General features: G+C 39.2%; 2 protein-coding genes and 1 long non-coding RNA gene across 3 annotated transcripts in view; 1 reads left to right on the top strand and 2 right to left on the bottom strand.

Annotated features, from left to right (window-relative positions):
• Positions 1–15,559, bottom strand: part of LOC146461337 (ras-like protein 1) — a 193,430-nt gene that overhangs the window by 143,115 nt on the left and 34,756 nt on the right. The window lies entirely within an intron of this gene.
• LOC146461338 (uncharacterized) overlaps positions 1–15,559 on the top strand; it is a 49,212-nt gene that overhangs the window by 26,911 nt on the left and 6,742 nt on the right. The window contains exons 9-10 of the mRNA XM_085086979.1: positions 1,591–1,716; positions 2,588–4,195. Of these exons, the coding sequence (XP_084943105.1) occupies positions 1,591–1,716; positions 2,588–4,195 (1,734 nt within the window). The remainder of the gene's footprint in view (positions 1–1,590; positions 1,717–2,587; positions 4,196–15,559) is intronic.
• Positions 9,992–15,551, bottom strand: LOC146461341 (uncharacterized). Its single transcript, XR_014857435.1, has 3 exons — positions 15,273–15,551; positions 13,617–13,664; positions 9,992–10,617 (listed from the first exon to the last, which is right to left on the bottom strand). It is a non-coding gene; the product is annotated as an uncharacterized LOC146461341 (long non-coding RNA).

The following is a 15,559-nucleotide window of genomic DNA, read 5'->3' as shown; positions in this document are numbered from 1 at the left end:
CATGATATCTCCCATGATACTGGCCCTTTAATTTATTTAGTGTGCCTCAGCGATCACATTCTTGACTCCAGCATGTTATCTTTATATGACCAAACTTAACGCGTGCAATCGTTATTTTTCCTTACACATTGAAGCGAATTTACTTCTCAATGCATTAAAGTCAAATTATAAGGAAAAGAAAAGAGTCTGTTACGCTGCAAAATGAAATACTAACGCAAAATGTAATAAGAATCGCCGCAAAATGTAATAAGAATCGCCGTAAAATGTAAAGACATCGACGCAAACTGTAATGAGATATTCAACGCAAAATGTAAGAACTTTTCTGACGCATAATGTAATAACGCAAAATGTAATAACTCACGAATAACGTGTACAGTATTTCGAAATCAGTATCATGATTCAGTGTACATTCACCTATGCATAAATTGAATAACAGGTGTACAGGTTTTATTCTCCACTCTTAAAAGTTTTAGATCGGGGGGACTGATGTTTTCTAACAGTATCTACTAATTGTGGCGCTTAAAAATGTGACTTTTTGGTGATACGCTTCTTTAAAACAGTCACTATTGGATACGTAAATGCATAAAAGGAATAAAGATACTCAGTTTAAAAACTCTGTAGATCGGAATCCGGCAAAGCGAAACCTCTCTTTACGGACACCTTTTGATGCGGACATCTCTCTATTACGGACAGTTAACTTGGTCCCTGAGAGACCAAAATTCAAATAAAGTCTACTTCTCTAAAACGGACAACTCTATAATACGGACACTAATTCATGTTCCCGCAGTGTCTGTTGTTAAGAGGTTTGACTGTAGTACCCCCTTCGTAATCTCCCACCCTAGAGTTAATATTCATGTGCTTCGAATAAGTGCCCACGATTTTATTGAGGGGTGAGGCGCTTTTTGGAGGGCAGCGCCTATTTTTCGAGTGCCACACCAACGTGTATGGAATACAATAGAAATTGTGACCATGTCGAGAGTCCATGCAATATGCAATATTAACGCAAAATGCAATAATTTATTCAACGCAAAATGTTAGACCTCTTCTTTTGAATTAGCGTAGCACCAAAAAAGTCACATTTTTAAGCAACAGAATAAGTAGATACGGTAAGAAAACACCAGTCCCCCCCATCTGAAACTTTTAAGAGTTGAGAATAAAACCTGTACACCTGTTAAATTTATGCATAGGTGAACGTACACTGAATCATGATACTGATTTCAAAATACCACTCACGTCATTCGTGAGTTACTACATTTTGTGTTATTACATTACGCGTCAGAAAAGTTTTCATTTTGTGTTAAAAAGTTCTCACAGTTTGCGTTGAATTCTTTAATACAGTTTGCGCCGATGTCATTACATTTTGCGACGATTCTTATTAAATTTTGCGTTGTTATTACATTTTGCGGAGTAACAGAGTCCTTTGAATTGCTTTGTTTGGCTATACGAAAATGTCATGGAAGCTCAATAGCTATGGTGAGCTGCTTGTTTATCGCGTACCACTTGTGTGACGCTCCCGCCATTTCCCTGCTTACCCTAGAAAGCATGGTTAAGGCTTTTATGTTTTGAATGTTTTTTTGTTTAACATTTTAGGAGGTCATTATTCGGACACTGAAGCCTTTGTCAGTGACAGTTGTGTACGATGCCCTAATGGAACTTTTGTGACTGAGAACGATGCGCCTGGGAAGAGCGCCAGCGATTGCAGAGCCTGTCCACAAGGTAATACCATTATCTTGCAAAAATGTCCAAAGTGTTTAAAGGAGTTAAAATCTACAGCGTAACACAAGGCATGTAGTAACCTAACCCAGTTTATGATTTTAACCCTTGAAAGGTTTTGGGGCGTTGTCCCTTCTTTCACTTGTCCAGATGCATCGATGAAAAAATCAAACGTCTCGCTGCAGAGTTTACTTATCCCTGGCCAAGATGCTCAAACGTTGGTGCCTCCTTTTCTTTCGTTCTTTCTCTAAACAAACGCCACACTGTATATTCTAATATTAAAAGACAATTTTCCTTACGGGAAAAGATTGAAACGATTTGCAAACATGAGCAACTGTTACTAAAATGACAACTGAAAACAACAAGGAAAATTTACTTTGATTAATCCCATCTGGCAGGCTTTCAGTCCCGGCAGTGCATATGAGTACACTAGTTATGAAATATTAATTTATACTGCGCTAAATAATTCACCTCACATTTTTGAAAATTCAAGGTGGCTCCTAAACCCCTCCTATAACATCTTTTTTTTAGTGAATTTGCAAGAAGGTGCTTATTGGCATGCTGGTTAGAATTCCATAGTAAAACGTTGGAATCACACAGCCCGTTTCTGTGTTATGCTAACCTAAGCTAAAACAATTGATGTTTTTAACGGCTGTATTTTTGCTAAGGTTAGCTATTAAGTCGAACAATTGACTATTTTTGCACCATTTACTGATAAAGAATACAGTACTTATCGATCAAAATTAATTATAACTGAAGAGTAAAGCTGCAAACCGTTATGAGCGACCTCAAAATCACTAACAGACACAGAGGCGAAAAGCTATACATGCATAGATAAGGAGATTAAAAACTATACTTTATTTTTCGTAAACAGGAACTGATTCTAGCTCTTTTGCTGGATTTCGAGCTTGCAAATGCCTGCAGTCGTTTCATCGGACAGATCTGTTTGGGGAATGCAAACCATGTACTGGTGATGGTTTAGAATGCGCTGGTGACTTCGCAACTTTAAAGTCTGGTTTCTGGTGGAACTGGGAAAATGAGACACACAAACATCTCTATAGAGAATTCACAAGCAATATCCTTGATGTTACCGCTGAAGTTAATGCACACGTGAATGGCTCGCTACCCAATCGGTCGTTAACTAAGTACCCACACGCTCTACCGAAACCTCATAGATGTCCTCGCCAAGAATCTTGTACTGGAGGTATAGATTCTAACTGCAGCACTGGATACAAAGGTCCGTTGTGTGAAGTATGCAGTGATGGCTACTACAAGCAATTTAAAAGCTGCGAACTGTGCCCAACAAAAAAATGGATGATCGGGCAGCTTTCTATCTCAGCTGCAGTCATTATCATAATAATCGCTATCCTGGTATGGTCAAGCAAAAAGAAAAGCAAAAAGAATGTTGGGCGTTCTTCAGTGGACATTGTTCTTGGGCGGCTCAAAATCGTTATTGGTTTTTACCAAGTAACGTTTGGACTGCTTGAAGCATTTGCATACATTGAATGGCCCGACTCTCTTGCCCTCATAGGAACATATTCCCAGGCTTTGCAATTAAACGTGTTCCAGATTGCACCTGTTCACTGTCTCTTTCCAGAATTGAAAATTGATGCATTTGGAGATCTTTTTTCCATACTCACGCTAAACGCTTTAGTTATCATCCTGTCGATCTGTGTTTACGGAATCCGAAAGTTATACCTCAGATTGCGTTCCACCTTGGATGACCAACAGAAAGCCCTGAAAATATCTCAGACGAAAGAGTTGATCTACAGAAACGCTTTTTTCATCCTGTATGTTACCTACCTCAGCACGTGTTTGAAAACAGCTGCCGTACTGCCTCTCGCTTGTCGCACGCTTTGCAGTGATGATGAAAAGGATGATTGTACCAGTTATTTAAAGGCGGACTTTGGCATAAACTGTAATGGTTCAAGATACAATCGTTTAGTTATCGTCGGATACGTTGCCGTTGGTTACGTGCTTTTCCTGCCAGCAGCTTCATTCCTCACTCTCTTCTTGAGTCAACGAAGGGCGCTGCAAACTCTCCGAAATGACGACGAAGGTGAAAGTTGCGACGACGACAATGAAGCAAAAAGGGCTGAATTGCTTACGGGATTACGATTCCTGTTTGAAAATTACAGGCCTTCTGCATGGTACTGGGAACTTGTTGATACAGTGCGCAAGGTTATCCTGACATCTGGTTTAATCCTAATCGGCAGTGAGAGCAGGTCCTATGCAGGAATTGCTTCCATCATTTCAGGTATCTACGGAGTTGCCTTTGCCGTCAAAAAACCAGTGGTAGATCCGTTTGAAAACAGGCTAATGCTGACATCTTTAGCGGTCACTTTCATCAACTTGGGAATAGGAGCCGTGAGTAAAATTCCCAGCGAAAACATCTCTACATCTGTGGATCATTCCGTGGATAAAATCATGTTCGAGTTACTGGTGGTTGGAGCAAATGCTTCAGTGATCCTCCTTCTAATTGGTAAGTGCCTTTTTGTAAGTCATCTTTTAACCAATTCAGCCAGGAAAGAGAGGGTGGAGAGACTGATCTAGAATCAGCTCGTGACGTTTAAAAACGAAAGCAAACACCACCAAACTTGGTGATTTTTTCTAAGATGTATGAGCTTACAATCTGGTATAACAGTAATCTTATCAAGTGGATTGCTGTTACCATGCGACAAGATATTGACAAGATTTTACATTGTCACCCATTATGCTTTGCACTCCTAGACAGGGAAATCTACCGTTCTCTCTTTTATATCAAGCTTTTTTTTTTTTTGTTTTTTTTTTATTTATTTGTTTAATTTTTACACGGTGGAATGAAATTCTACTGTATCTTGCCTTATACAACACGTTCTGGACTTAATTCACCATCAACACAATTTTAATTTACCAGTGGTTTTATTTGATGGATTAATTCATCATTGGAACATCTTCTTGGATACCCGTGTGTAGACACGATGGCCCATTGCTAGGCAACTTTCCTCCGCGACGCTGTTCTGGTCATGTGATGTAGTTAGTCTCTAAAATGGCATCCGTAATAATAATTTATGTAGATATATTCGCCTGACGTTGTTCCAGGCCAATATCCTTATTGTTCGTTTGTCATTTGAATTTGCATAAATTATAACCCTTTGTCTGCATGAAAATCTAATGGGGAGGGGAATGCCGATCTAAGGCTGTTGTGTCTCCCGAGTATCCCCTAGCCAGAGTACGCACATGGCGGAACACAGGCCAAGGGACGAAAGGAATAACTGGTTTGGCTAAGCTGGTGTCTTTTGATCTGCTTAGCCTCGAACATATGGCTTTTCCGATCTCCTTCATGTACGAATCAATCATTGGACCACACATTTCCTCTAAAAGCGAATCCATGTTTGTCATACCGTAATTCGGGTTGCTTTTTGCGCTCCTCCCCGACTTAATCCAGCTTCTCTCAATGAAGAACTTTAATTTGATCATTGAAGTATTCCGAAATGTTGCTCCTCTCTCGGTAGCTCTGGGACGTGCCCTAACATCAAGCATAGAGCTTTCGTTCTTGTCACTTGCCAATCTCGTACTTAGAATCCTCGGCTCTTTGGCCAGTGGTCAGTCGCCAGGAGAGACTATGGGGAACTGTTCCGTGTTCCAGACTTTCAAGACACCCCAAATAAAGGTTTTATTTAAAAAAAAAAAAGAAAGGGATTATTTGATGGTGCCATGGCTTGTTGTGTAAAGGGATGTAAAATGTTATTGTCTTATCCTGTACGAATTCGGTCATGCGATTTATTCAACCGAACGTTGTATTTGGGCGAACCCCTTGATGCCATTTCTTCTTGTGGTCTATGGCCATGAAAAATTAGGATACATAGTAAAACATGGTTTTAAGTATTCGATATTCATACAGATATTGAATAATATAAATTATTAAATTCTCAGCCTCGGATATTGCATTTCTAGCGTTCTGATTGGTTCACTAAATCTCGGTTATCAGCTCATATACCGTAGTTTGACCTTATATGGAAAACGAAAGCGCCAGGTGTCGCTAAGCTAAATTTAGGCGGGAAGCAAAAGTTTCTTCGGAAAAATGTAGGGAAAAAAAAAAGGAAAAGAAAGAAATACCAAACAATGCCATTTCAATATAACAACAATAAAGGCCACAAAGTTCGGTATGACACTATTTAATGGTACGTATCTCTGAAGTTTCCTTTAAAATCTTCAAAATTGCAAGATTTTACGATTTTTTAGATCACATAACAACAACAATAACAACCAGTTACCTTCAAAAATTTCAGGATGGCTTGCAAATCCTGGCGGTAAGAGGTTAAAGCCAATCGAAGAAATTTCTAAGGAAGAGCTTCATGCCTGCCTTTATGTTTTTACGAATTTACGAGGACTTCAGATGTTTCATCTATGAAATCCGTACGAGCGGCGGCCATAATGTTCGTTTCCGTCGCTCGGCAACACTCAGCAAAACATTTGCACTAATGTGCACAGCTCTTACGCTTGTCAAATAAGCTTGAAGTTTAAAAACTTGCGTTGAATTCTTGTCTCAGTGAGGTTGTACCTCGTACACTTGGACTTGCCTGAAGTGTTTTAAATCGTCCACAAGGAATTCAGTTCAGCATGAAAAAAGCTGTCCTTGCCCTGATCTCTTCCTTTGCTCGGCACCACACAGCAGAACATTTGCTTAAATGTGCACAACTATTACGCTTCTCGATGAGCTGGAACTTCAAATGCACTTGAATGCTAGTCTCAGAAAGGTTATAATTCGTACATTTAAACGTTTCTTGAATTTTAGATGTCCGACTGTGTCCGATTTTCTTCGCTTTCGATTTTTCATTTAACTCCGTTTGCAAAGCACTGCGCATGTCATGTGATCATTAGGTTTCGCGCGCTTTGGTCGGAGGTTGCCTCAACATCCGGTCGTTTAAATTTTTAAAATATAAAAATTCAGTAAACTTCAACAGCAATGTCCAAACACGGAGAATTTAATAAAATAATTATTCCATTCGCGCTTGTTGGATATGAGATTAGTTATAGCCAACTCGGCGCTTCGCGCCTCGTTGGCTATTTACCATATCATATCCAACGCGTGCTCATGGAATAATTGTTAAATATTCCATAAATATTTGCATCGTGTCATGTATCGAGGGTTGAGAACACAAATACCATAATAATGCAACTTCTACTGTTAATCTTTTACGCACGTTGATGACAAATTTAGACCGTAAAACAACATCAAAGCCGTGGTTGACTAGGATCCTTTTTGTTGGCTTACTACAGGTGTTGTACTACGCGAGCGTAATATGCGCGCTCTCCCAACACCAAAGCATCACACGCATGCGAAACAATGCGAGCTTGCGACCACGCAAGCAAAACAACAAAATGGCGGCTCTGGGAAAAACTGTTTTCCCTGTATTTCGAGTAGGTTCCAGAGGTGTGCTAAGTAGCTAAATTATGTTTGGGTTTGAAAACTGATAAAACGTGCTTTCTAATGGTTGCTGGTCCTTAACAGCCTTGAAGCCTTTGCGGAGCTGCGGAAAATCCCTGAACACGAAGGTAGCATGCGCTCACCAGTTGGAGCGCGCATGCACGCTGCAACCCGGATTTTCCCTGAAACAAGCATGTGCAATGGCTTTCCTACCGTAGATTGCGAAACCCATTTTTCTCGCTAATCTAGCCGTACAACCTACATTCAAATATTTGCTATATTTTAGAAAGTTTCAACTAAGGCAAAATTTCAAAATTTGTCATTTGCCAAATTTCTACCTGACAGAGGTTCGTGTTGTTACCTGCAAATACGTATTTTTGCCCACTTTCCAAATCGTGAGATCTTAAAGTAGGGTAGTACGGCCAGATTTAGAACCAGACAACTCTAAAAGGTGGAGTTCCCAGGCCCCCACTTAAGACTATTTTACACTTTTTGAACATGACAAATTTTATTTCTGACTCAAAAGTATCTCAATTGTAATTATTGTGCTAAAAAAATTGCAAAACAACTCCTCCTAGCGTTCTTCTCAAGTTTGATTCAAGGCCTTCTTTCACACCAGAAAACTGAAGTAAGCAACCTCAAGTCTGTTCGCATTTCGCGTGCCTGACTCTAAATACGGCAAATACAATTTCTCTTTTTTATCTTTACGGATGGATACTATCTCTTCTTTGAAACAAGCGATATATGTGCAAAGACGGCATTCTGTTAAGCCATTTGTCATTAGTTGATCGGACAGCGCCGGGTAGCATCCGAACATTTCCAAATAACTTTCAAGTGATTCCAATCTCTTCTGAGACTTTACGAGCACTGGATATCATCATCTAACGATCACAAGACCTCTAGACAAAACTGAGGTGCTACAAGCCATCATCGTTAGCCTCTTATTCCCCAGGTATTAACTACACTGTAACTGGGTAGTTGTTCCCAATAAAAATCTACAATGGCCATACTAGTACTCAAACAAAGGTCATGCATCTCAAACAGGTAACATTTGATGAACGTTTCATACCTATCAGCTAAAAAAATAAACTTTGCCACTTCTCAGCGGACAGTTTAAATTTTGGCCAATCCTCAGTTACTGTGTTTTCGAAAGGTAACACAAATTTCCCTGGGACTTGATGTCTCTAAGGAAAAGGCCTTAATCCCTGGCAACAAAAGCCTGGTAAAAAAAACCGGGGTATCCTGGTTCGTGAACCAGACTTACCAGGCTTGAACCCTATGTGCAAAAAGTCTGGTTAACCCTGGTATACCAGGTAAGTCTGGTAACCCTGGTCTTGCAAATAACCAGGGTTACCAGGGTATAACCAGGGGCGCTTTCCATTCAACAAAAAAAACTGGTTTAAGATTTCGGAATTTTTGCTGGTCAAATGGAACGGGTCCCTGAACTTGAGAATCACGTGAGGAGGCTTACAGTCAACCCAGGTCACGCGTGAACGATATTTTTGAAATTTGAACGGAGTTTAGAAATTTACATGTCAGTTTTGAAAATCGCCAACGAGATTTCAGAGTTCCCGTATAAATAACCCAAGCTTATTGACGATATAAAGCTATGAATTTTTCTTTACATTGCAAAAGTGAATATTTGAAGAATAACAATTGTTTCCCAAGTATTTTGAATCTTTTTTTCAGTTAATGTGTCTTTTTCGGAACGATTTCCAGAGAAATGTTCAACATTCCTTTCACACGTCGGACATTACAAAGAGAAATTCAAATGTTCATTTCATTCTTGGAAATACTGTTCACGCGTGACCTGGATTGACTGTCGTAGGTAAGTGACATTGTGGTTTAAGAAAACGTTGAAAATCTCAGACAAAAAACTACAAGCAGAACATTGATACACTTCCGTAGCCATTTTGTTTGCGGCTCTTTCGGCTTGCGTGACGTTCGCGCTTGACCGGGGAGACTAAATCCGACACTCATCGCGAATGGAACACAGAAAATTCGGTAATTCCGGAAATTTCGGAAAGAAAGGTAAGCTCAAAAGGTAGTCCTAAATTTTCGGAAATTCTTTCCGGAACTTTTCCCGTTCCATTGGATTTCTGACCGGAAATCTCGGAAATTTTGACTGAATGGAAAGCGCCCCAGGCTCCCAGACGTCTTGGTCAACCGGGCTAACCCTGGTAACCCTGGTTAGTCCGGCAACCTGGGTTTCATAAATAACCAGGGTTACCAGGGTTTAACCAGGCTCTTGAGTTTTCAAGAACCAGTCTTACCAGGCTTGAACCCTATGTGAAAAAAGCCTGGTTAACCCTGGTTTTCTAGGTAAGTCTGGTAACCCTGGTCCTGCAAAAACCTGGTTAACCCACGTTTTAGAAATAACCAGGGTTACCAGAGTTTAACCAGATTTGACCCTGCAAGAACCAGGATTTCCAGGCTTTAATGCAATGTTGAGAAAGCCTGGAAAACTCTGGTATACTAACAGGTTTATGGGTAACAATGATAAACAATTCTACATTTGGTTTGATGGCAAATTTGAATTTGTTTTCTTTCAGCAGCTGTAGATTCTAAAATAATATAATTTTATCAAAAGCATGGAGTTTGTCCAGCACAAATTAGTTCATTTAACTGTTCAACTTGTGTTGGTCGTGACCAATAAATTAGAATTACTTCACGATCAGTCTCTGATATTATAGATCAGATGTGAAACTGCCAAATGTAATCACCTTTTAGGAACTATCCTAAATACAGTTATTAAAGGGACACAGTCACCTGGTGCACATGCGCATTTAAGATACCATTTCTTAGCTGATTTCCATATCACGCTTCATCGCACGCCCTCGCTAAGTTGAGTTCAAATATTACAGAATATGTCAATTTTAAAATGTAGCGAATCAACTGAACTGCAGTGTAACAAAACTACTTTGTAGCAAAACGACCGGTAAGCTTTATTTCTGCTTTCAATCATATATTTTGCTTTTATAATTTTGTTTTGACAGCTTCTCCACTATCTAAATTTAGGAACCAAACCCATGTCATTGCAAGAACGCTTCCTTGACCCGTAGAAAACAAGGCTCTACTACAGGTTGTCCTTGTCGAGGAGATAATTGACTGTGTACCGAAGCTTGTCTTCGTCAGAGCTCCAAACCATGCAGTCATGACGCGAAGTTCGAATCATTTACAAAGATTCTCTCCGCACAAACCTTTCGTCAGGTTGAGAAAATGCGATTTTCCAAATATACATGTATATCATGGTGATTTGCTCTCCAATGTTTTTGATTGATTTCTCTTGTTATTTTAGTCGACGCAGGCGGTTGAGGTAGACGCTTTTCAAACTGACAAAACTAGTGTCCAGGTCAGCGTGGTCACAAAGGTGACTGTGTCCCTTTAACATTACATTATACAGCATTGACTTATCTGCTTGTGGTGCTCTTTTTCACCTGCCTTTTCACTTCAACTTCCATTTGCCTCGTTCATGTACCTGTACCATGGAGTATCTAGTAATAATAAGGTAATAAGGTAATAATCGGATAAGGACGATAAACCGTAGGCCCCGTCTCACAAACCTTGTTTGTAAATAACTCTGTGGGACGTTAAAGAACCCACTCACTGTTCGCAAAGAGTAGGGGACGTAGTTCCCGGTGTTGTGGTCTGGTCTTTGTACGTATATTCCGTATATCCTGGGTCCGCAGTAATTGGCCTTAGCTGTTGCGGTATCCCTGTCCATATTGGACAAAGCTAAATAAATTTATAATAAACAAGAGAGTTTAACTTCTGGGATTACATTTACTTTATACATGTATGGACTGTGGAGGGTTCAGAGTTTGTTTTTGGCTTGATGCACCCACAGGTTGTGCTCTTTGGTCCTAGTGACAAGTGACATATGAATACAGGCAATATTTTTTCAGCAGTTTTCAATTGAGTGTCCAAAGCAATTTCATGTTTGCCTTGGTTTTGCTTTACACCAGCTGTGCTCTATGATTTGGTGGCAAAGTTCACATCACTGTCAATGGGAAGCCAAACCAAATGCTGTCTATGTCTGTTGTGAATGGTCACAGTAATAATACACTCTCAGGTTTTCAGCACTAAATTGAAAACCATTAAAGGACACTATTCAAAGCAAAACTAGCAAGCAGACAAACCACTAAAGTCCTTATTAATAGTACATGCCTAGCAGAGAAAACATGTACATGTACATGTAGCTACAGGTGCACCATTTTTTGACACACAAGCAGTCAAAACCTTAAAGCCCTTTATCAATATTACATGCCTAGCAGAGAAAAGCTACACGTGAAACCTTTTTTTCGACGTGCAAGCAGTCAAAACGTTATAGCCCTTCTTCAGTATCATATGCCTACAGCGTAGCAGAGAATAGCTCCCATTCTTTTGAATGGTATCAAAACAGTTCAAAGCTCTGGAATTTTGTAGTAATTGGCAAAGAAATGAGACATAAAGTAAAACTACTGACTGCCAATGGCTAAAGAGAGGTTTCAAAACCATTAACCTTGTTAAGCTCCAAGTTTACAGAAAGTATGATTTGAGAGCCTTTGACCATCAACTTCCAGTAGAATTCAGCTGCTTTGTTTCCATGGCATGACAAGAATGTCCAGAAGCTCACTCCCCTCCTTTATTACTCCCTCTCCAAGCACCATTTTTGTCTTTGCCCTATACCCCACTTGGGAACCTGTTCACAGGCTATGTTTTTTATAGTTTCAAGAAAATGATTTATGCATGTAGTGTGTCTCAAGGAAAGATCAATTACAGACGTTGCAGCAGTTGCTCCACAAGAGCAGAAAATTAAAAAGGCCAGTATGGCAGATCAGGCACCACAGAATCAATAATTATAACCATCATGTCAGTTTTCAAGATCACCGAAAGAAAATCAACCACATCTTTACAAATGTATGTTGAGCCTTGCCACTAAATGGCTGCTAAAACAATTAAACTCCAAAGATTGGAATCAGTAAAATACCCTCTTGTTTACTGAATTAAAGCTTTCTGTCAGTTCAATGAGTCAGTCTTTATTTTTGAATAAAGATAATTTGCTCTTGGCATGGTGTTTACGGCATAGTTCAACACCAACAAGACAATTAGTATCATCTCCACAAACAAGAAAACAGGAAGAAACAGAATCTTAATTTTTTTATTTGTACACTGCATTGTTGGAAAATAGCAATTTGGTTGACAAGCTAGAAGAACTATAAGAAATATTGCTGGCAAGTTCCCTGCAGGCTTTTTTCAATCTCAAACATTGACACACCTTAAAATGGTAAAAAACCTTTCACTTAGTGCACTGTAGATTGGAGGACAATTCAAAATAATATTCTTATCTATATAGTTATTATATTTTTCTAGCAGTTCGACACACCACAACAAAAGCCATGGGCAAGTTCCTTTAGGAAATTTTCTTCAACCAATCAGATTAACCACCCAGATCCTGGTATATGTAGAAATTACATCATGACATTACAGAATTTCTGTGGTTATTACTCAGATGCAGCTTTCATGGGGAGACCGGGTAAATGAACAGAAGCGGGCAACAATACCCGTTCACTCAGGCTTACCAAATAGAAATTATTTTTGGATGAATTGATGAAGATTGGTATACTGTAATAGAGCATTCACACCTACAGTACATGTACAGTGCACACTGCAGTCAGTTCAAGAACTGCTACATGTATATCATTTTAGTGATTAATATGTACATGTAACACTGTACATGTACTGTAAGTCAGTTCCCATTATTACATGCTGGTTATGCAATGCTTTCGAGTGGTATAATACCGTGAACTATCCTATGAGTGACTTGATTTACATGTACCACGAGAAAGCACTGCATAACTACAGTAATTTATCCCATGCCACTCATTTAACGACATGTCAATACGCGTATGCCTATATATGCATACGGGCATTACATGCATTTTAGGCGCATATTTTGGTTCGCTTACAGTGTACATGTATTTCTGATCTGCACTGTAACTTTCCTGTTTCACGTCTGGTTCCAGGAATTCAAAATTAAGGTCAAAACTGGGGTATTCCTCTTCCATGTTTTAGTTAGTGTTGGCAGTAATTTTTTCTGAATGAAAATTTTGAGGTGTCATAGGCTCTTCAATCAATCTTTTGGCGGGAAAAATTTTTAGGCTGCGAGGAACACCAGGATTTTTTCGGTTGCATACCACAAAATATGCAATGGGTTTCTAACTTTCTGTAAATGACTGCGCCAGGAAAAACAAAATACACTACAGTGTGTTCATACTTTCAAAAATTTCCGCAGTTCAGCAATGGACCTTGAACATTACTTAATTTGAAAAACTGGCCCGCGAGTCCAGGAAACTCAAATGGGCAGGAAATTAAACAAAAACCTAATGTTGACTGAGCTGGAACAATTAAACTATTAGAATTAAACTGCTTTAATATACAGTGTACATGTATTTCAAACAAAAACCACAACATGATTTCATTTACACTGAAATATAGCTTGCATGTATTGTACCTGATCAAGAATGGTGTTCCCAACATGGGAATACATGAAGATGGTAATCTGTAAAAATAATTACAAACAATTTTATTGTTAGTCAGATTAAGTACAGGTGATTTCGTGCCATCAACAGTGTTATAATATGAACATTTCACATACAGTCTGTAAAGTCTGGTAAACTGCTAAACCCACTACATGGAGATGCAAAATGCAACCTGATAAAACCCAGCCTCACAGATTGTGTATTGCTTTGTATATCATTCTTTGTACATGGAAATTTGCGGTCACATGTACATGTCATGTACATGTGACCGCAAATTTCCATGTACAAAGAATGATATACAAAGCAATACACAATCTGTGAGGCTGAGTTTTATCAGGTTGCATTTTGCATCTACATGTAGTGGGTTTAGCAGTTTACCAGACTTTACAGACTGTATGTAAAAAGTGCATATTATAACACTATTGATGGCACGAAATCACCTGCAAATCAGTGTCAAGCACAGGCACTTAATTTTGCCAGCATTACAGTCAGTGAAACCTAGAGCAATAGGCATAAGTCACCTAAATCTCAACCAACTGCTTTAGACTGAACATGAAACATAAACAATAATTATTACTTCTGGGAATCATATTGTATGAGTCCAAAAAGACCCAGTAAAAATCAGGCCACCCGAATCCCCTCACAAAATTTACACTGTACAGCCATGTCTTGCTGTCTTATACCATCCCACATCACCCCCACCCATGTACAAATCGCTTGGTTGCTCAGAAAAAAACTGCAGCAATAAAATGCTTTGACAAATAAAAACACGGTATAGAAATGCTTTAATAAAACATTAATGCCAAGATCCTATAGCCAGCATTCAGGTAGGTTGCAACAACTTCAATTGCCTGGAATGCCATTTGTTGCAATATTGGAGTGGATTCCTTTTATTAAGTGACAGTTTAAAACAGGTCAACACAGTATAAAAACAGCTTGTTGGGATTTAGTAAAGGATGACCACTACCGCTTAAAAGAGGTGACCATTTAAGAAAGGTCAAAATGTTACAGTTATAAAGGAAAGAAATTTTGGATTTTGACAATTGACCGCCAGAGGGTGACAGTGCAGTGCGGTGTAATACAGGCTCGACTTAAAAACCAACAGTACATGCAAACTAAGCCTCATGTTTGCCACCTTTTGTTTCAGTCTTCTGTGATCAGATTACATTGTGCATAGTAGTATCTTGTTTGAAAGCCATGCAGTCTCAAAGGTCACTTCTGTGTTATGAGCACTATGGGATTTTACTGCATTTTAGCCCAGAAATTACTTTTGAGATCAAAATGAGAAACATGCGCCAGAAAAGGGCTCGATTGAGTTGCAATCGAGCCTCCTCTAAAATGAAGTTAACGTACTACAGAAAAAAAAGTACATTTTGTCGAAAATCCGATGAAAAGTTGGCTGATGTGGCTTCCAAGCCCATTAATTTTTAACCAATCGATACAAGACTTGCCGCAATCGACTGAAGTTAAACAAATGAAATGGCCTCTGTTCCTAATTCACTTCGAGATTTCACGAAATAAGATGTATGTAACGTATGTTAAGAAGGTGATAATACTCTGTAATAAATGGAAACGTCATGAAATGTAACCAGCCAAGAAAGGAAGAAGCATATCGATATGTTACTGACCTTGAAATCACCACGTCCTTTGATCGCTCCGCTTACCACAAATGATCGTCTCACAGTCATCTTCGAGCACGATAAAGCCTTGACCTTTGTTATCGTTAGCAAAAATAGTCTATATTTTCATCCGTTACCATATAGGCTATTTTTGCATACGATCAGAGCGAGTTCGTTTGCCGAGAAAACGGTTACAAACCAGTAACTGGTACCTCTTTCTTCAAAATGACCGCCTGTTGCTCCAGCCGTGGGACCGCGCCTCCTAAAGTCATGTGACTCTGACATCTGCTGGCCGC

This window comes from Pavona decussata, unplaced genomic scaffold (genome assembly GCF_977016875.1).
Source record: "Pavona decussata unplaced genomic scaffold, jaPavDecu1.1 SCAFFOLD_199, whole genome shotgun sequence".
NCBI classification, from domain to species: Eukaryota; Metazoa; Cnidaria; class Anthozoa; order Scleractinia; family Agariciidae; genus Pavona; species Pavona decussata.
This window is presented reverse-complemented; position numbering and strand designations above follow the sequence as displayed.